General features: G+C 43.9%; 1 protein-coding gene and 1 pseudogene across 1 annotated transcript; one reads left to right on the top strand and one right to left on the bottom strand.

Moving 5' to 3' along the window:
* Nucleotides 1–2,296: 2,296 nt before the first annotated feature.
* Nucleotides 2,297–4,004, bottom strand: LOC135565542 (Fanconi anemia core complex-associated protein 100-like; annotated as a pseudogene).
* A 950-nt stretch (nucleotides 4,005–4,954) lies between these two features.
* On the top strand, nucleotides 4,955–7,945 carry birc5a (baculoviral IAP repeat containing 5a). The gene is made up of 4 exons (XM_029639888.2): nucleotides 4,955–5,167; nucleotides 5,389–5,498; nucleotides 6,747–6,864; nucleotides 7,718–7,945. The coding sequence occupies exons 1-4, from the start codon at nucleotides 5,060–5,062 to the stop codon at nucleotides 7,808–7,810; spliced, it is 429 nt and encodes a 142-aa protein (XP_029495748.1). The 5' UTR covers nucleotides 4,955–5,059; the 3' UTR covers nucleotides 7,811–7,945.
* The last annotated feature ends 14,390 nt before the right edge of the window (nucleotides 7,946–22,335 follow it).

Consider the following 22,335-nt stretch of genomic DNA (forward strand, 5'->3'; position numbering starts at 1 on the left):
CCCCAACCCTAGCTCCAATTGCAACCCCAACTCTAGCTCCATACTCAACCCTATCCCTAGCTCCACACTCAACCCTAGCCCTAGCTCCAACTGTTACCCTAGCCCTAGCTCCAACTGCATCCCTAACCCTAGCTTCAGCTGCAAAACTAACCCTAGCTCCAGCTGCAACCCTAACCCTAGCTCCAGCTGCAACCCTAACCCTAGCTTCAGCTGCAACCCTAACCCTAGCCTGAATCTCTGAAACCCAGAACTAAAATAATTGCGTCAGATGCTGGATAAGGATCTGGGGAAGATGCATGAGATAAGATACTAACCAGACTAGTGAAGTCTCCACCCCTAATTAATTGTTTCAATTTTAAAGGTAGGCTACATTATAAATGCACACAAAACACATGTAAAATATACAGCAACACTTGGTATGTATACATTTGCAAACATGACTTGACCATTCAACATTAACAGAAATAAATGCTGTTGGGGTACAAAAACAGCAGAGGGAGACAAATAGTCATTCATTTCTCCTTTACAGGAGAGGTGTTGGAGAGTGTATTGGGGATGAAGATGAGGAGCATATGTGAGATGACACCAGTGTCAGAGAATGAGGATGTTATGGATGAGGAGCGTATGTGGGATGGTACCGGTGTCAGAGAATGAGGATGATATGGATGAGGAGCATATGTGGGATGGTACCAGTGTCAGATAATGAGGATGTTATGGATGAGGAGCGTATGTGGGATGGTACCAGTGTCAGAGAATGAGGATGTTATGAATGAGGAGCGTATGTGGGATGGTACCAGTGTCAGAGAATGAGGATGTTATGGATGAGGAGCGTATGTGGGATGGTACCAGTGTCAGAGAATGAGGATGTTATGGATGAGGAGCGTATGTGGGATGGTACCGGTGTCAGAGAATGAGGATGATATGGATGAGGAGCATATGTGGGATGGTACCAGTGTCAGAGAATGAGGATGTTATGGATGAGGAGCGTATGTGGGATGGTACCGGTGTCAGAGAATGAGGAGTGTATGTGGAATGGTACCAGTGTCAGAGAATGAGGATGTTATGGATGAGGAGCGTATGTGGGATGGTACCGGTGTCAGAGAATGAGGATGTTATGGATGAGGAGCGTATGTGGGATGGTACCGGTGTCAGAGAATGAGGATGATATGGATGAGGAGCGTATGTGGGATGGTACCGGTGTCAGAGAATGAGGATGATATGGATGAGGAGCGTATGTGGGATGGTACCAGTGTCAGAGAATGAGGATGTTATGGATGAGGAGCGTATGTGGGATGGTACCAGTGTCAGAGAATGAGGATTTTATGGATGAGGAGCGTATGTGGGATGGTACCGGTGTCAGAGAATGAGGATGTTATGGATGAGGAGCGTATGTGGGATGGTACCAGTGTCAGAATGAGGATGTTATGGATGAGGAGCATATGTGAGATGGTACTGGTGTCAGAGAATGAGGATGTTATGGATGAGGAGCGTATGTGGGATGGTACCAGTGTCAGAATGAGGATGTTATGGATGAAGAGCATATGTGAGATGGTACCAGTGTCAGAGAATGAGGATGTTATGGATGAGGAGTGTATGTGGGATGGTACCAGTGTCAGAGAATGAGGATGTTATGGATGAGGAGCATATGTGGGATGGTACCAGTGTCAGAGAATGAGGATGTTATGGATGAGGAGCATATGTGAGATGGTACCAGTGTCAGAGAATGAGGATGTTATGGATGAGGAGCATATGTGGGATGGTACCAGTGTCAGAGAATGAGGATGTTATGGATGAGGAGTGTATGTGGGATGGTACCAGTGTCAGAGAATTAAGAAGTTATGGATGAGGAGTGTATGTGAGATGGTACCCGTGTCAGAGAATGAAGAAGTTATGGATGATGTGGGATGGTCTAAGGCACTGCATCTCGGTACAAGAGGCTTTACTACAGTCCCTGGTTCGAATTCAGGCTGTATCACATCCGACCGGGATTGGGAGTGCCATAGGGCTGTGCACAGTTGGCCCAGCGCCATCCGGGTTTGGCCGGTGTAGGCCTTCATTGTAAATAAGAATTTGTTCTTACCTGACTTGCGAAGTCAAATAAAGGTTCAATTTATAAGACAACTGGCGGCAACCACAGCTAAATAGCCCAGTACTGTACTGCCGACCGTCACGTTGTACATCACCGTATTTTCCATTCCCTCCTAATGGAAACCCAGAGGGATTTTCTTGGAATAGAACAAACATAATATTGATCAAATGAATTAAGCAAGTACCAGTCAAATTTTGGACACGCCTACTCATTCCAGGATTTTTCTTTATTTTTACTATTTTCTACATTGTAGAATAATAGTGAAGACCGCAAAACTATGAAATAACACATGGAATCATGTAGTAACCAAAAAAGCATTAATCAAATCAAAATATATTTGAGATTATTCAAAGTAGCCACCCTTTGCCTTGATGACAGCTTTGCACTCTTGGCATTCTCTCAACCAGCTTCACCTGGAATGCTTTTCCAACAGTCTTGAAGGAGTTCTCACATATGCTGAGCACTTGTTGGCTGCGTTTCCTTCACTCTGCAGTCCAACTCATCCCAATTGGGTTGAGGTCTTGTGATTGTGGAGGGCAGGTCCGCTGATGTGTAGTCCACACACTGCACCTCCACGGCCTCCTTAACCTCCTTCAAACTGGTGTCCCCTACAGTTACCTCAACAGCTGGAGCCTCCCTCTGAGAGACAACGCCACCAGCTGAACTGTGCCTGTAACACACACACACAACCTGAGGCGTTGTGTGAGGGGCCCAGCCAGGGTGATGACCATGCAGACATTCAGGCTGACAGGACAGCATACTCTCTGGGTCTATCCATGGCCTGACCCTGGTCTTGCCTCTCACAGTGGCCTACCATCAGTCTCTCTCATGGGCTTGGAGCTGCCTCTCGCTCCCCTGGGAGATCCATGGCTAGAGTATCTGAGCCGGTGCTATAGTACAGGCCTTTCCTGCCTGCGCACAAACACACACACCACAGGCCGCGATACACACCCCTCCGTGAAGCTTGCTACCTTACTCCTCCCATACGGCATCTCCTCATAGGTCCTGACCAGCACCACCCTGCCCTGTCGCCCAATGATACCAAACACTGTGGACCACCATTTGTCCTGGCTAAGGTTACAATAAAAGTGATTGGCTGCTCCGGGCTGTGTAGTACTCTGACACGGAGGCCTGGTCATCCCGGAAGACGTAAGGGGAGAGAGCAGAGACGCCCATTAAGCAGGCTGCAAAGGATCATAGGGGAGTTGATGAGGGCAGCTTCGACGCCGAAGAGGAGCTTGAAGAGGAGAGGCTCCAGGAGAAAATGGCCAACACCAGGTGAGGATGATGATAATGATGAAAATGGTGGTTGTTGTTGAAGATGTTGGTTTATCACTGCTGTAAACGCAAGCCAATACAGGTTGCATGACCACTCCTGCGCTGTCATTTTCCTCTGAGTCATCATGGTGACCAACAGTAATGACAGGCAGACTAAACTCCAGTCGGTTTCCGTTGGTCAGCAGCGTTATAGAAAATGAACCCCCAGACTGCATCTCGCAGGGAGACGGACCCTCCACCTCGATCAGAGAACACACACCCTTGTCTCTGGCTGCCAGCGAATTAGACAACATTTTGAATAGAGCAGGGCCAGGGGACTGGTCAGCTGGGGGAGTGGGAGACCTAAGGAGAGATAACAAGGGGGAGAGGTTTATCAAATATACATTTCATTTTTGCATGGTCAGTCTGAGTAGTTCAAATGAAGAGGTTCATACCTGGGGTGCAGAGTTGGTAGATTGACACAGTACACCCCATCACTCTCACAGACAGCACAGACACACTGCTTGTCCTGACTCCTCACCAAATGATCCACTGGACTAAGGAACTGAAGGACAGCACAGAATAACACAGACAAGAACCAACCAAAGAGGAGTGTTTCTTGTCCATTAAGAATATCACATACAGCTGACAGCCATGTTCAAACCCTTACTACAACTTCAGTTTTCATTAATACTCAGTTCACCTGCTGTTCACCTCAGTGTTCATCAATACTCAGTTCACCTGCTGTTCACCTCAGTGTTCATCAATACTTAGTTCACCTGCTGTTCACCTCAGTGTTCATCAATACTAAGTTCACCTGCTGTTCACCTCAGTTTTCATTAATACTCAGTTCACCTGCTGTTCACCTCAGTGTTCATCAATACTCCGTTCACCTCAGTGTTCATCAATACTCAGTTCACCTCAGTGTTCATCAATACTCAGTTCACCTGCTGTTCACCTCAGTGTTCATCAATACTCAGTTCCTTGTCATGTTTACCTGCTGCTACTCGTGTCAGTGTTAATAAATAATCCGTTAATTGTATTACCTCCTATTCATCTGTGTTTATCATAATCAGTTCACCTGCTATTCACCCGTGTGTAAACAGCCTTCATTAATAATCAGTTCCTTGTCGTTTAATCACCTTTAGTAAATTGAAGTGGGCGAAGTGTAAGGTTTGAGATTCAGCCTACCGTCAGTTTCAGCTCGTGTGTTGAAGACATACAGCTCGTCGCGCCCAGTACAAATCAACACATCTGCTCCAGCCCAGATCACTTTAGCAGCTGTATCCGTCGAAAGACATCGAACTCAGCCAAAGTCTCAACAGCACATCGCTGTTAGCTGTAATAATAACTGGCCAGAACCAAGGAATAATCGGTAAACAGTACGACGCTTTCAAGTAATTTATTTGCTACAAAGTTATGCCCATAGTAACTATCTGAAGGTAGTTTCGGCGCTGTAGCTTGCTTGAAATGCATCAGCCAGTTATTGACGGATACAAAAAAAGCGAACGTTGTTTCTGACAAATCAGCGTCCAAAACTACATTACCCAAGCACCAAGACCGACGTATAATGTCATGACGCTACTAGCCACCCACCAATCAAAACATCGCAGGCAAACGTCCGCCGAAATTTCAAAAACATTTTCGTTTGCTTCGGGTGTTGCTATTGTGAGTTTTTTTGCTAGCTATTTTAAACTATTAGTTGAACGCGTTATGGATCCCTTTAGTGAAGACCATACGAAAATGTACTTTTATGAAACCAGATTGAATACCTACGTGGGGTGGCCGTTCGAAGAGGGCTGCGCGTGCACTCCAGAAAACGTAAGTTAGCGAAACAAACTGGCTAACGTTTGCTAGCTCGGCCATGACTTTCAGAAATGCACGTAGTAGCTAGCTAACTACACAAAGTTGTCCATTATTTGGTGATTCACTTTTCCCAGTTAGGTTACACTAAATTATACGTATGCAATTGTTTCACTCTGGTCTAATCTACTAGCGAAAACGTTACCACGATTAAGTTAGTTTGTTGCTGTGCATTCCAGATGGCCAAAGCTGGATTCATCCACACACCAACAGAGAACAGCCCGGACATAGCCAAGTGCTTCTTCTGTCTCAAAGAACTGGAGGGCTGGGAGCCAGATGATGACCCAGAGTGAGTTGTAAGACAATGATCATGGCTAAAGAAGCCTATATTGGTTAATTGTAGGCTCGCATGGTAAGTGTTTAAGCTAGTTACTACAACATGCATAGACGCTACTTACTTTTCGGTCTGAAAAAACATAAGGAACGTAGTTATCGTTCATATCAGCGAGAGGTTATTTTCCGAAAAAAACTGTTAAATTACTATGCACTTTTTAGGGTTAGCGTTTCCACAGGGCCATATGTCCATCGCAGCGCTTTCAGACCCCAGGCGGAAGAAAGAGGTGACCGCCTTTACTAATTAGCCATCTAGCGTGCACCGAACACTTGTGTGGAACCGAAGGACTACATTAAAATGGTGCAAGACCCCAATGACGCTGCCCATGTTAAAACGACCTTTTGGTCACTAGAGGCCTCTATCATTATCTATGGCTACAACTGTGATGAGGACAGTTAGAACAGAAAGTGTATATTTTACATTTTAAATTATTTTCATATGAAAGTGAAGGGTTGTATGTTTCTAGAACCGTATTGCAGCAATACCGGTTCTTAAAAACAGTTGTCATTAAACACTGCATTATTTTTCTGTTACCATAATAAGCATCCATGTTAAATAAATTCAACACATTGCATTGCACATGAACTGCTAAAAATGTCTGCCAGAGCCAGTTTACCTCTGAAAATAACACAAGGTCCTTGAACCCCGACCTTAAGGAGTAATGGCAGGCCAGACTATGCTCATTAAGCAAACATTATTGGGATAGCTAGCTACATACTCTGAAGAGGTCTGTGTGTAACTACAAGGTTGCTTGTTAAGCCTGATTCATCGGCCAGTGATCACTCGGTAACACTAACATACCATCTGATATATAGCAATACAATAATTTGAAAAGGGTCCTTTTTAGGACCTCTGCGAGACAATGTTGATTAAAAATCAAATTTGAACTCTACTGGTTGTCTAGTAGTTTATTTTAGACAAAATATTACCTGATGCATGCATGTATTTACATCTTTGCATGTTTCAGGTCCTAGAAATCTGGACACGCTACCGCCTAGCTATCACCAGATAATGAATCAGGCTATGGGTAGTGAATGTCTAGCCTCTGCCCAGTGAGTGAAGACTGGGAGCTGAGGCTAGTTCAAGCTCAGATCTGGCTGTTCCTCCTCAATTGCTACACTAGAAAGAAAAAACAATACTAAATTGTATCCTATATTGATCCCTTGCTAGTGTTTTCTCCTCATGGCATGACTCTTGTTTCAGGAAGGAGCATATGTCTCATTCACCCAGCTGCAACTTCATCTCCCTGAAGAAGAGTGTGAATGACCTGACTGTGGAAGAGTTCCTCAAACTCCAGAAAGAGAAGCAGAAATTCCACATTGTAAGTTGAAATTCCACATTCTAGGTTGAGTCTTTGGAAATCCCTGTAACAATTATACCTATTGCCAATATTGATAACTAAGTAGGTTTAGTGCTCCTCCTATTGTGTGATTTACTGTATATGGGTAGAACAAGAATATCAACAATTACATATTTTATAAACTTTTATTTAATCAGGGGATCCCAATTGAGACCAGGGTCTCCTTTTTAATGGTGCCCAGAGGACCTAAAATAAAAGATAAAACTACAAGATACAATAAGAAATGCATTACATTAGAACATCAGACATCATAAATATTTATTAAAGTCAATCAAAACAATTGCACACCTGTGAACTAATTTCTCATCTTGGTTTTAAACTGCCCTAGTGGTACCAGGGAATCCAAATGTAGTGAATTTGGTAATTGATTCCAAAAAGGTGGAGCATTAAACTAAAAGTGGATTTACCTAGTTTGGTGGAGACCTGAGGAATTTCAAGAGTTAACCAAACCTGTGAACGGGTTTGGTATCACTTTTTTATACTTTAACAACAAAGTTAGGTAAGTCAGAAGCTTGTATAGTAGAGCTTTGTAAACAAAGGGGTAGTAATGAAGTGATATCCAGGACTTTAATGAAGACTGACCAACCTATTGATGCAGTGTTGTGTATTAAAACTAATAGGAGTACATTAAGCCTGGTTTTGCTGCAGATCAAACACTCCATCCCAGGTCTCTACTAGTGCTGACAATCCATCAGGTGATCAAATGTGTCCTATATCTAAGTGGAAAATATAGGCATACTGTATCTCTAAGATATGTGTGTGTGGAAAATTATGAATATACCAGATTGAAATGGCTTCTATTTTCCTATCACAGAAAAAGTATTGCATTGAGGCCATCACTAAGTTTGAGGAGGCGGCAAAAAGCAGAAGAGGTGAGATCATCAAGACTGCCATGGATGAAGAGTGATGTGGAGGGACCTGTTTGAGTACTTTATAAATGTTCTGCTCTGGAGTAATCACTGGTAGTGCAGTAGCCTAATGTACATATTCTGTCTGTCCGCATTAGCTAGGTGTTTTTACCAATAAATATTTTATTTCCCAATTTGACTCGATCTATTTGTCATGTATTGTGTTAATTTGATTGAACATATAAACTGGGTATGTGAGAACCTGCTAGCATATAGTGAATGGTGGGGTAGGGAAGCTAGCCCGGGTTTCTGGCATGAAAGGCAAACACCCTACACATCGCAGGTCGCTGTAATATTTGTTTGACACCAGTTGTCCATAATGGCCATGCGTAAAGTGTTGCGTAAATTCGAATCTGGTATCAGGATAAATATAACAATGAGTCACCGATTGTATACTGTTTTTATTAGCTACGTAATAAATGGCAAATGCAACTTTCGCTCACTGTAATACCACACAGGGCAGAACAGAGAACTGACAGGATGTATGTAAACAGTGTTCTTATACTGTGATGGACATAGTTCCAACCCGTCTGTTGGCCTATCACAGAGGCTGGGCGTGGTTTAAACTTGCTCAGCCTATTGCAGGCGCTCAGGCGGGTCCCCTCCGTTGATGTATAGATTCTTACTGTTCTGGTATTGCAGCCTAGTTATAACAGTTGCTCGGTTCCTGCTATTGTGGTGTTCAGTATTTTTCCATCTCAGTTAAACCTTGTGATGACCACCCCTCCCTATCACAACTTTGTAAGATACAGCAAGTCACACCATGTGCTCAATATTGTTACATACTAACACAAGGACAAAGCATCTGCTGGGCTGTTATCTACAGTTTTGCAACATGCAGGTCACACCATGTTACTCAGTTCTTGTCACACACACAAACAGGCAAGTAGCAAGCAGTTGTTTAATCTCATAATGATGCTCCAGTGCACAAATGCAGATACCTCACACAACCAACATCAAATAATATTTAATCATATATATGGTAATGGCTATAATGTAAAACACAGAATCCCACAAAAGGGAGAGACACTTGTACGCCTGGAACCCATAAAATAAGAGGACCCACCTGCTATGTACTCTGCCGCTGCTTGGAAATGTTATTCCTCAACGGTAGTGGTCAATTCTGCTTCACGCCTCATCCTCGTAACGTTGTTAAAGCTCTTGAGCGGTGAACAAGATACACCGTGAAAGAGCGCCATCCTGGAGATATGGGAATAAAGATTCCCAGCGGAGATTTTGATTAGTTGTGATATTTTACTACTAACTTCACTATAATCTGAATTACTTTAGCCTTTTACGGGCATTCACCCCTCTAGTCAACAACATAAATAGTGTAGAAATAGGGCGTTACCTGTCCCTATATCCGTGGGGAGTTGAATAGCGGCGCACGTGTTTTTATCTCGGAGCAAAAAATACCTTACATCAATCAGGCAGGATGAAGCTGTCCTTTGGTTCTCTGGTGATCACTGCGGGCATCTTCGTTATGCTCAGTTTTGCGTTCCAGGCGGCAGCGATTGGGAGCGACTGTTAGCAATTGGATATGTAGATGGGTGAGCCGGTCAAGGATCGATTCAGACTAAGTGGTAAATTTTATGACAAGTAAACAGTTTATTCAGAGTGAAAATATGTAGTACAGCGTAATTACGGCTCTTCCGTTAGTTCGTGTGGAACGGCAGGCAAGAGAGCGTAAACAGTCAGCACAGCCCTTATATACGTCACAGGAAGTAGGTTGACTCTAGGAAGATCGGATCTTCGGATTGGTTCAGCTGGTTGTAGTCTGTAGTCTTCCGCCATTGGCTCAGTTGTCTGTCCGTCATCGTAGAATCTTCTTCGGGCACACAGTGTTCGGTTACAAAGGAGATTATGTGTGTAATGTGGGAGCTATCCTGTAGGGGACCCCACAGGCTTTACTGTGAGTTGTAGCCATGTAATTAGCAGTAAGTTAGTCACCTGCATACGAAATAGCAATTCCTTACACGACTACTGGTACATTATTAAGGTGAACAGAACCAACCAGACCAATACAGAGGTTTTGGATTCCAATTCCAGACTATGGTTAATTTACGAAGGTATGTGTATTCCGATGCGTGTGTATTTTGTCATTTGAAAACAATGCCTTGCTTAGTTGGATGACTTTATAGTATAAGGCAGGCTAGGCCTATTTGTTATCCGACATCTTTCCTGTAGCAAGACAGTTTTATGGTCACAATGAAAACGGAATAATGAATTATCCATCTTTCCAGGTCAAAAGGTGTTTCACATTGAACTCCTCCAGCTACTCTGAACCTGCGATGCACATGTTGAGTGAGTTACCTGTCCATTATCACCTTAACCATTGTAAAATAAAACACTAACAGCTATTGTTATTTTGGGACATTTTGAATTGATTATGTTATTGATGAAACCTCTATCTGTGTGTCAAGTATGCTCCTATAGTTGGAATGTTGTGTGTCTGTTTCACCACACATGCACAGTGTGAGTGTGGTCTTGCTCCCTCTTAGCCTGGTCCTTCTACTGTTTGGAGGAATCTGTGGCTTGATCAGTTCCCTGCCCTGGGGCCCTGCCTTCCTCACTAGCACCGTCTCCTATCTCTTCTTCTGCAGTAAGTGTGGCTTTCATCATCATCATTATCTCTCGGTCTTAGGGCCCAAACACCAAGTCTTAGTTCTGCCATGCCAACTCCTTGTTACTCATTGTCATGTTTGGCATGACAAGAAGTTGACATTATGGCACACAAGTAGATCTGGGATAAGGGGAAGGCTACCTAACACCTACAGGCCCAAGTCCAAAATGCACTCCTATGCAGCGTACTACCATCCATATAGCCTTTTAAAGCAGCGTTAACCAACTCCAGTCCTCCACTACTCCCAACAGCCCAACTCCAGTCCCCCACTACCCCCGGTAGCCCCTCTCCAGTACCCCACTATCCCCGGTAGCCCCACTCCAGTGCCTCACTAACCCGTGGAAGCCCACCTCCGCTACCCCTGGTAGCCCCCCTCCAGTACCCCACTCCAGTCCCTCACTACCCCCGGTAGCCCCACTCCAGTAGCCCAACTCCCCCAGTACCCCAATAGCCCAACTCCTGTCCCCCACTTCCTCCAATAGCACCAACTCCAGTCTCCCCTTGTAGACCAACTTCAGTAACCCTGGTGAGAGAGGGAGCAAGAGAGAGAATTGAGAGATGAGGGTATATAGACAGAGAGAGAGATGAGATTTTATTTTATTTCACCTTTATTTAACCATATAGGCCAGTTGAGAACAAGTTCTCATTTACAACTGCGACCTGGCCAAGTGTGCCACTGAGACATAAACAACAACAACAACAACAACAGAGCTACACATGGGATAAACACATGTACAGTCAATAACACAATATAAAATCTGTGTGCAAATGAGGTAAGGCAATAAATAGGCCATAGTGGCGAAGTAATTACAGTTTAGCAATTAACACTGGAGTGATAGATGTGCAGATGAGGAAGTGCAAGTAGAAATACTGGTGTGCAAAAGTGGTGTGCAGAGAAAAAAACATAAATATGGGGATGAGGTAGTTGGATGGGCTATTTACAGATGGGCTGTGTACAGCTGCAGCGATCGGTAAGCTGCTCTGACAGCTGATGCTTAAAGTTAGTGAGAGAGAGATAAGTCTCCAACTTTAGTGATTTTTGCAATTCGTTCCAGTCATTGGCAGCAAACAACTGGAATGAAAGGTGGCCAAAGGAGGTATTGGCTTTGGGACTGACCAGTGAAATATTCCTGCTGGAGCACGTGCTACGGGTGGGTGTTGCTATGGTGAGCTGAGATAAGGCAGAGTTTTAGATGACCTGGAGCCAGTGGGTTGGCGACGAATATGCAGCGAGGACCAGTCAACGAGAGCATACATACAGGTCGCAGTGGTGTGAGGTATATGGGGCTTTGGTGACAAAATGGATGGCACTGTGTGTTAGGAATTTTATGAATAAATGACTAAACAATATCCCCATTTCAAATAGAACTGTAACTAAGTAAATTCATACTCTGTTTTATTATATCTGATTAACAATATGAATTCATAAGTGAGGGATTGTGGAGCCTGAAACAGGGGGTAATTAAAGAAATACCATTCCAGCCAGGTTGGAGAAGATTGGAAGTGTTTGTTTTTTAAGTAAGCAGAAAGGGTAATTAACCTGACTCAACTTAGCACTGGAATGTTTAGATAAGACATTGTGTGTTTTCTTAGGTTTTCCATTAGCTGGAACTGTCTGCTGAAGGGTGATGGATAAAAAACCTTCTGAAGTTATCTCGAATGAACTTTTGAACATTTTATGACCTGTGACGTCATATTTTGTATATAAACTGTTGTTCGTGGTTACATGGCAGAGAGCTCCGAGAATAAATACTATTATCTATTTTTGATAAGACTGGTCTCTGTCTATTTTATGCAAATAAGAATCTTACAAATTCTCATAAAATAGACTAAGTGAATTCAATTAATGAAAACATATTGGAATAATTAAATTATACGAACACTGTGATAGACTGCATCCAAGTTGCTGAGTAAAGTGTTGGAGGCTATTTTGTAAATGACATCGCCGAAGTCAAGGATCGGTAGGATAGTCAGTTTTACGAGGGTATGTTTGGCAGCATGAGTGAAGGAGGCTTTGTTGCGAAATAGGAAGCCCAATTCTAGATGTAATTTTGGATTGGAGATGCTTAATGTGAGTCTGGAAGGAGAGTTTATAGTCTCGCCAGACACCTAGGTATTTATAGTCCACATATTCTAAGTCAGAACCGTCCAGAGTGGTGATGCTAGTCGGGCGGGCAGGGATCGGTTGAAGAGCATGCATTTAGTTTTACTAGCATTTAAGAGAAGTTGGAGGCCACAGAAGGAGTGTTTTATGGCATTGAAGCTTGTTTGGAGGTTTGTTAACACAGTGTCCAAAGAAGGGCCAGAAGTATACAGAATGGTGTCGTCTGCGTAGAGGTGGATCAGAGAATCACCAGCAGCAAGAGCGACATCATTGATATATACAGAGAAAAGAGTCGGCCCGAGAATTGAACCCTGTGCCACCCCCATAGAGACTGCCAGAGGTCCGGACAACAGCCCCCCCACTGAACTCTATCTGAGAAGTAGTTGGTGAACCAGGCAAGGCAGTCATTAGAGAAACCAAGGCTGTTGAGTCTACCAATAAGAATGCAGTGATTGACCGAGTGGAAAGCCTTGGCCAGGTCGACGAATTCGGCTGCACAGTACTGTCTTTTATCGATGGCGGTTATGATATCGTTTAGGACCATTAATGTGGCTGAGGTGCACCCGTGACCAGCTCGGGAACCGGATTGCATAGCGGAGAAGGTACGGTGCGATTCGAAATGGTCGGTGATCTGTTTGTTAACATGGCGTTTGAAAACCTTTAGAAAGGCAGGGCAGGATGGATATAGGTCTGTAACAGTTTGGGTCTAGAGTGTCTCCCCCTTTGAAGAGGGTGATGACCGCGGCCACTTTACAATCTTTAGGAATCACAGATGATACGAAAGAGAAGTTGAACAGACTTGTAATAGGGGTTGCAACAATGGCGGTGAATAATTTTAGGAAGAGAGGGTCCAGATTGTCTAGCCCAGCTGATTTGTAGGGGTCCAGATTGTGCAACTCTTTCAGAACATCAGCTGTCTCGACTTGGGTGAAGGAGAAGTGTGGGGGGCAGAGGGCTTGGGCGAGTTGCTGTGGGTGTGCAGAGCTGTTGGGGTAGCCAGATGGAAAGCATTGTCCAGCCGTAGAGAAATGCTTAATGAAATTCTCGATTATCATGGATTTATTTATCGGTGGTGACAGTGTTTCCTAGCCTCACTGCAGTGAGCAGCTGGGAGGAGGTGTTCTTATTCTCCATGGACTTTACAGTGTCGCAAAACATGGAGAGTTGAGGGGATGGCGAGAGAGATGCAGAGATGAGTGGATGAAGAGAGAGATGGAGAGATCAGGGTATGGAGGGAGTGAGAGAAATGGAGTGATGAGAGTTTGGAGAGAGAGAGATGGAGAGGTGAGGGTATGGAGAGAGAGACAGGTGGATGGGGAGATGAGGGTAATAGGGAGTGAGGGTATTGAGAGAGAGAGATGAGGGTATGTAGAGAGAGACAGATGGATGGAGAGATGAGGGTATTGAGATAGAGATGAGGGTATGAAGAGAGAGAAATGCATTCTATGCCATCAAAAGAAACATACATTTCAACATACCAATTAGGATTTGGCTAAAAATACTTTAATCAGTCATAGAGCCCATTGCCCTTTATGGTTGTGAGGTCTGGGGTCCGCTCACCAACCAAGACTTCACAAAATGGGACAAACACCAAATTGAGACTCTGCACGCAGAATTCTGCAAAAATATCCTCCGTGTACAACGTAAAACACCAAATAATGCATGCAGAGCAGAATTAGGCCGATACCCACTAATTATCAAAATCCAGAAAAGAGCCGTTAAATTCTACAACCACCTAAAAGGAAGCGATTCACAAACCTTCCATAACAAAGCCATCACCTACAGAGAGATGAACCTGGAGAAGAGTCCCCTAAGCAAGCTGGTCCTGGGGCTCTGTACACAAACACACCCTACAGAGCCCCAGGACAACAGCACAATTAGACCCAACCAAATCATGAGAAAACAAAAAGATAATTACTTAACACATTGGAAAGAATTAACAAAAAAACAGAGAAAACTAGAATGCTATTTGGCCTTAAACAGAGAGTACACATTACATTACATTTAAGTCATTTAGCAGACGCTCTTATCCAGAGCGACTTACAAATTGGTGCGTTCACCTTAAGACATCCAGTGGAACAGCCACTTTACAATAGTGCATCTAAATCTTTTAAGGGGGTGAGAAGGATTACTTTATCCTATCCTAGGTATTCCTGAAAGAGGTGGGGTTTCAGGTGTCTCCGGAAGGTGGTGATTGACTCCGCTGTCCTGGCGTCGTGAGGGAGTTTGTTCCACCATTGGGGGGCCAGAGCAGCGAACAGTTTTGACTGGGCTGCGCGGGAACTGTACTTCCTCAGTGGTAGGGAGGCGAGCAGGCCAGAGGTGGATGAACGCAGTGCCCTTGTTTGGGTGTAGGGCCTGATCAGAGCCTGGAGGTACTGAGGTGCCGTTCCCCTCACAGCTCCGTAGGCAAGCACCATGGTCTTGTAGCGGATGCGAGCTTCAACTGGAAGCCAGTGGAGAGAGCGGAGGAGCGGGGTGACGTGAGAGAACTTGGGAAGGTTGAACACCAGATGGGCTGCGGCGTTCTGGATGAGTTGTAGGGGTTTAATGGCACAGGCAGGGAGCCCAGCCAACAGCGAGTTGCAGTAATCCAGACGGGAGATGACAAGTGCCTGGATTAGGACCTGCGCTGCTTCCTGTGTGAGGCAGGGTCGTACTCTGCGGATGTTGTAGAGCATGAACCTACAAGAACGGGCCACCGCCTTGATGTTAGTTGAGAACGACAGGGTGTTGTCCAGGATCACGCCAAGGTTCTTAGCGCTCTGGGAGGAGGACACAATGGAGTTGTCAACCGTGATGGCGAGATCATGGAACGGGCAGTCCTTCCCCGGGAATACAGGCAGAATACCTGACCACTGTGACTGACCCAAAATTAAGGGAAGCTTTGACTATGTACAGACTACAGACTATGTACAGACTCAGTGAGCATAGCCTTGCTATTGAGAAAGGCCGCCGTAGGCAGACATGGCTCTCAAGAGAAGACAGGCTATGTGCTCACTGCCCACAAAATGAGGTGGAAACTGAGCTGCACTTCCTAACCTCCTGCCCAATGTATGACCATATTAGAGAGACATATTTCCCCCAGATTACACAGATCCACAAAGAATTCGAAAACAAATCCAATTTTGAAAAACTCCCATATCTTTTGGGTGAAATTCCACAGTGTGCCATCACAGCAGCAATATTTGTGACCTGTTGCCACGAGAAAAGGGCAACCAGTGAAGAACAAACACCATTGTAAATACAACCCATATTTATGCTTATTCATTTTATCTTGTGTCCTTTAACTATTTGTACATTGTATATATATATATATATAATATGACATTTGTAATGTCTTTACTGTTTTGAAACTTCTGTATGTGTAATGTTTACTGTTAATTTTTGTTGTTTTTCACTTTATATATTCACTTTGTATGTTGTCTACCTCACTTGCTTTGGCAATGTTAACACATGTTTCCCATGCCAATAAAGCCCTTGAATTGAATTGAAATTGAGAGATGAAGGTATGGACAGAGATGGAGGTATGGACAGAGATGAGGGTATGGACAGAGATGAGGGTATGGACAGAGATGAGGGTATGGACAGAGATGAGGGTATGGACAGAGATGAGGGTATGGACAGAGATGAGGGTATAGAGAGAGAGAGAGAGATGGAGATAGATGGATGATGACACAGTACATTGTTTATCTTTATGGAGAGGTACTGGGAGCTGGAGTTGTAAAGACCTTCACTTTTACCACTAATTGTTTTTTTGACCAACCAGATCTGATCTTTTGGCCGATCTGATCTTTGACCAGTCATCGGGGCAAAATATCAGATTGAGCTGCCTGTGTAAATACAACCTGAGTTGAACATAAATTAATTGGACATCACTCTGGAAAATGTCCTATTCATTGTTGATGGACTGTATTACAAGGATTCCTTATCTTTAAAAGAATATCGCTTTTCTGTCTTCTCTCTCGCTCGCTTAATATCGCTTTTCTGTCTTCTCGCTCGCTTCTTATTGCTCTTCTGTCTTCTCTCTCTCGCTTTATATCGCTTTTCTGTCTTCTCTCTCGCTTTATATCGCTTTTCTGTCTTCTCGCTCGCTTCATATCGCTCTTCTGTCTTCTCTCTCTCTTGCTTTATATCGCTTTTCTGTCTTCTTTCTCGCTCGCTTCATATCCCTTTTCTGTCTTCTCTCTTGCTCTCTTCATATCGCTTTTCTGTCTTCTCTCTTGCTTTATATCGCTTTTCTGTCTTCTTTCTCGCTCGCTTCATATCGCTTTTCTGTCTTCTCTCTTGCTCTCTTCATATCGCTCTTCTGTCTTCTTGCACGCTTTATTTCGCTTTTCTGTCTTCTCTCTCTCGCTTTATATCGCTTTTCTGTCTTCTCTCTTGCTCGCTTCATATCGCTTTTCTGTCTTCTCTCTTGCTCGCTTCATATCACTTTTCTGTCTTCTCTCTCGCTCGCTTCATATCGCTTTTCTGTCTTCTCTCTCACTCGCTTCATATCGCTCTTCTGTCTTCTCGCATGCTTTATATCACTCTTCTGTCTTCTCTCTCGCTCGTTTTATATCGCTATTCTGTTTTATATCGCTATTCTGTCTTCTCTCTCGCTTTATATTGCTTTTCTGTCTTCTCTCTTGCTCGCTTCGTACCTCTCTTCTGTCTTCTCTCTCGCATGCTTTATATCGCTCTTCTGTCTTCTCTCTCACATGCTTTATATCGCTCTTCTGTCTTCTCTCTCACATGCTTTATATCGCTCTTCTGTCTTCTCTCTCACATGCTTTATATCGCTCTTCTGTCTTCTCTCTCACATGCTTTATATCGCTCTTCTGTCTTCTCTCTCGCATGCTTTATATCCCTCTTCTGTCTTCTCTCTCACATGCTTTATATCGCTCTTCTGTCTTCTCTCTCACATGCTTTATATCGCTCTTCTGTCTTCTCTCTCGCTCGCTTCGTACCTCTCTTCTGTTTTCTCGCTCGCTTCGTACCACTGTTCTGTCTCCTCTCTCACTCGCTTCATATCGCTCTTCTGTTTTAGGGACCGAGTGGCGCATTGGTCTAAGGCACTGCATCGCAGTGCTAGAGACGTCACTACAGACCCGTATTCGATCCCGGGCGGTATCACAACCGGCTGTTTTCGGCAGTCACATTGGGCTGTGCACAATTGGCCCAGCTTCGTCCAGGTTAGGGAAGGGTTTGGCAGGGGTAGGCCGTCATTGTAAATAAGAATTTGTTCTTAACTGACTTGCCTAGTTCAATAAAAATAACAAATTATTTGTTATATTGCTCTTCTGTCTTCTCTCTTTATATCGCTCTTTGTCTTCTCTCTTTATATAGCTCTTCTGTCTTCTCTCTTTATATCGCTCTTTGTCTTCTCTCTTTATATCTGTCTTCTCTCTTTATATCGCTCGTTGTCTTCTCTCTTTATATCGCTCTTTGTCTTCTCTCTTTATATCGCTCTTTGTCTTCTCTCTTTATATCGCTCTTTGTCTTCTCTCTTTATATCGCTCTTCTGTCTTCTCTCTTTATATCGCTCTTTGTCTTCTCTCTTTATATCGCTCTTCTGTCTTCTCTCTTTATATCGCTCTTTGTCTTCTCTCTTTATATCTGTCTTCTCTCTTTATATCGCTCTTTGTCTTCTCTCTTTATATCGCTCTTTGTCTTCTCTCTTTATATCGCTCTTTGTCTTCTCTCTTTATATCGCTCTTCTGTCTTCTCTCTTTATATCGCTCTTTGTCTTCTCTCTTTATATCTGTCTTCTCTCTTTATATCGCTCTTTGTCTTCTCTCTTTATATCGCTCTTTGTCTTCTCTCTTTATTGTCTGTCTCTCTTTATATCGCTCTTTGTCTTTATATCGCTCTTCTGTCTCTCTTTATATCGCTCTTCTGTCTTCTCTCTTTATATCGCTCTTTGTCTTCTCTCTTTATATCTGTCTTCTCTCTTTATATCGCTCTTTGTCTTCTCTCTTTATATCACTCTTTGTCATCGCTCTTTGTCTTCTCTCTTTATATCGCTCTTTGTCTTCTCTCTTTATATCGCTCTTTGTCTTCTCTCTTTATATCGCTCTTCTGTCTTCTCTCTTTATATCGCTCTTCTGTCTTCTCTCTTTATATCGCTCTTCTGTCTTCTCTCTTTATATCGCTCTTCTGTCTTCTCTCTTTATATCGCTCTTCTGTCTTCTCCCTGTCATTCTCATCTTTGATTTGATCTTCAATTCCTCAATCAAGCATGTTTTCTTGTAAATTTCAATTTCCTGGAAAACGTGTCTCTTTGTGTATGTGTGAGGGTGTTGTATCATCTGCCAAATGCTCAATTTAACAAATTCCTTTGGCTTTATAAAAACCAGAAATAAACACAACCCTTAGTGTGAGCTTAGAGCTTAAGTCCCAAAAGCACACACATCCCTGGGTCCCTCCTCTTTTCAGTTCACTGCAGCAGCTAGCGACTGGAACGAACTGCAGCAAACACTCAAACTGGACAGTTTTATCTCAATCTCTTCATTCAAAGGCTCAATCGTGGACACTCTTACTGACAGTTGGGGCTGCTTTGTGTGATGTATTGTTGTCTCTACCTTCTTGCCCTTTGTGCTGTTGTCTGTGCCCAATAATGTTTGTACCATGTTTTGTGTTGCTACCATGCTGTGTTGTCATGTGTTGCTGCCTTGCTATGTTGTTGTCTTAGGTCTCTCTTTATGTAGTGTTGTGTTGTCTCTCTTGTTGTGATGTGTGTTTTGTCCTATATTTATTTTAAATTCTCAGTCCACACAGCCTTCTGTCTTTTGGTAGGCCGTCATTGTAAATAAGAGTTGTTATTAACTGACTTGCCTGGTTAAATAAATAAATCACATCAAATTAGGGCTAAGAGGGCGAGTGCCACATGACACAAAGGTCTTTTCAATCCCCTCAGGAAGAGTCAGAGAGGGGCTCCGAGAGGGGCTCAGGGTCAGACTGAGCCAAAGTACTTTTACAGCAGTGTGGTAATAATAGGTTTATTTTAAATTGCGCTACAGAGTCTCAATCACTTTAAAAAACAAACAAAAATAAATTCAGGGAGTTGGCATTTGATGAGATGGACTTCCACAGCTAGATGATGATGTAGTTCAGGACAGTAGGAGCTTGAGTGGAGGCCTTGATGGTCCAGCCAGGTAGGGAGAAGCATCAGTCAGACAGGCCTGCCCGGAGCTCTTCGTCAGGCTGTCTCTGAAGTGCACAGCTAGGTAGACTGGAACATCCACCACTAAAAGTGTAGCACCCATCTGGGTGATGCTTCGGTAGGTATAAACGCCTGAGCGACCACCTCATCAGTAATCAAGAACTCCTATGAGATGAGTCTCTGTCATTCAGTTTCATTGTCAACAGGGAATATCCAGTACTTGTTTATTTGAATGTCCTGTTCATTTCTGCTAATGAACATTGTTGTCTCTAACATCTCAGCACAAAATCATCTCCACCAATCATTGGACAGGCTGATAAGCAGTTGATTGTATTCCCTGTGGTGCTGTCTGGGTATTTCTCCTCTTGGGTAGTAATTCTGATCACTTTAATATTTCAATCCTGTGTGAATAAACCATCTGTGTAATTACAAGCACACACCCCTTCCACTCCTCCTGTCTCTATGCTCATGACACCCTTGGGTGATATAGGGATAAAGAAAAACAACCCCCACCTAGCCCCCCTGCCAGCAATATGTGGTGATTTGGGCTGCTTGGTGCAGGGAGCCAGATACAAAAATTTTCTAGTTTATTGACTTTGCCTAGTCCTCTCAGCCGTAACCAAAGACCAGTTTGTCCATGGCAACATAATGGGACTCTGAGAGCTCTTAAACTTTGATGTCATCCGATGGGGCCTGCGTCAGTCTACGTCTTGTTTCTCTCATTCTGATATGTGGGTTTTATAGTTTTGCTGTTGTATTCATGTCTAGTCTGCCTAGAGTCCATTAAAGATTAAACACAATGCAACATCAAAAGGCTCCTCTTTCCCTGGCTGTATTTTTTGAGCCTAAGCTTATATGTGTAAGATGCTGTCTAAGTGGCTGTGGCATCTTTATCCTTCATTGAGGGGATCCTGTAAAGTGCTCTCCAAGCCAGGTGTACGGTATAAGAGCGTGTATATACTTTGTGCTTATGTGAACCAGAATGTTTCATCTCCCTCTCCAACTCCTTGTGTGCACATTTGGTATATTAGCAATGCCTTACTGTTAGTGTGTGTCAGATTCAGTGTTTAATAGTCATATGTACAGGGTTGCAGTTGTGATTGCAGGGTACAGTGAAACCTTAGGCTTCGAGCTCCAACATGCAGGACTAGTGAAATAATAAACAAAACTATAGAAATGGCACTATACACATAACTGTAGCAGTAATTAATAAAGTACTGTCCTTTGGGGTGTAGGCAGAGTAAAGACTGTTGACCATGCCTCAGGACTACCTGGCCTGATGACCCCTCGCGGTCCCTAGTCCACCTGGTCGTGCTGCTGACCCAGTTTGTGCTGTTCTGCCTGCGGCCGTGGAATCTTGACCTGTTCACTGGACCCTCCCACACGCATGCTGTCTCGACCTCTGAATGCTCAGCTATGAAAAGCCAACTGACATTAACTCCCGAGGTGCTGATCTCAAACCAAAATCGCCCTCTACCGTAGGACCATGCCTCAGGACTACCTGGCATGATGACTCCTTGTTGTCCCCAGTCCACCTGGCCGTGCTGCTGCTCCAGTTTCAACTGTTCTGCCTGCGGCTATGGAATCCTGACCTGTTCACCGGATGTGCCACCTGTCCCAGACCTATTATTTGACCATGCTTGTCATTTATGAACATTTGAACATCTTGGCCATGTTCTGTTATAATCTCCACCCGGCACAGCCAGAAGAGGACTGGCCACCCCTCATAGCCTGGTTCTAGGGAGTTTTTCCTAGCCAACGTGCTTCAACACCTGCATTGCTTGCTGTTTGGGGTTTTAGGCTGGGTTTCTGTACAGCACTTTGAGATATCAGCTGATGTACGAAGGGCTATATAAATACATTTGATTTGATTTGACTCTACAACCACTGTGATTATTAGTTGACCCTGCTGGTCTTCTATGGATATCCTGAAGAACAATTTGGCCTTAAGATCTGTGTACTCATAATCTTCACCTGACATAGCCAGAAGAGGACTGGCCACCCCTTAGAGCCTGGTTCCTCTCCAGGTTTCTTCCTAGGTTCCTACCTTTCCAGGTAGTTGTTCCTATCCACTATGCCTCTACATCTGCATTGCTTGCTGTTTGGGGTTTTAGGCTCAGTTTCTGTATAAGCACTTTGTGACAACTGCTGTTGTAAAAGGGCTCTATAAATAAATTGTATTGATTGATTGAGGGGGTGGGGTAATGACCATAGGGGGAGCAGCATGACCATTGACGGGGGTGTGGGGACCAAGTCCAATAAAACAAAATCTTAATGAAGTAATATACATATTAAGAACTGCAACAGTGATGATTGTTGTTGGAGTGGGGGGCAGAGTAAAGGTCTGTTACGGAGGACAGCAAGAGAGAGAATGTCCATAGGGGAGCAGCAGGTAAGGTTTGACCGTTGATGGTGCGGGGGAATGTCCATAGGGGAGCAGCAGGTAAGGTTTGACCGTTGATGGTGCGGGGGGAATGTCCATAGGGGGAGCAGCAGGTAAGGTTTGGACCGTTGATGGTGCGGGGGAATGTCCATAGGGGAGCAGCAGGTAAGGTTTGACCGTTGATGGTGGGGGAAAGTCCATAGGGGAGAAGCAGGTAAGGTTTGACCGTTGATGGTGCGGGGGAGAATGTCCATAGGGGGAGCAGCA

Source organism: Oncorhynchus nerka, linkage group LG28 (assembly GCF_034236695.1).
Source record: "Oncorhynchus nerka isolate Pitt River linkage group LG28, Oner_Uvic_2.0, whole genome shotgun sequence".
Classification (NCBI taxonomy): Eukaryota; Metazoa; Chordata; class Actinopteri; order Salmoniformes; family Salmonidae; genus Oncorhynchus; species Oncorhynchus nerka.

Coding starts and splice junctions, on each gene's coding strand:
- birc5a (XM_029639888.2), top strand. CDS start 5,060: ATGGATCCCTTTAGTGAAGACCATACGAAAATGTACTTTTATGAAACC. Junction 5,499..6,746: donor GAGCCAGATGATGACCCAGA/GTGAGTTGTAAG, acceptor CTCTTGTTTCAG/GAAGGAGCATATGTCTCATT. Junction 6,865..7,717: donor AGAAGCAGAAATTCCACATT/GTAAGTTGAAAT, acceptor TTCCTATCACAG/AAAAAGTATTGCATTGAGGC.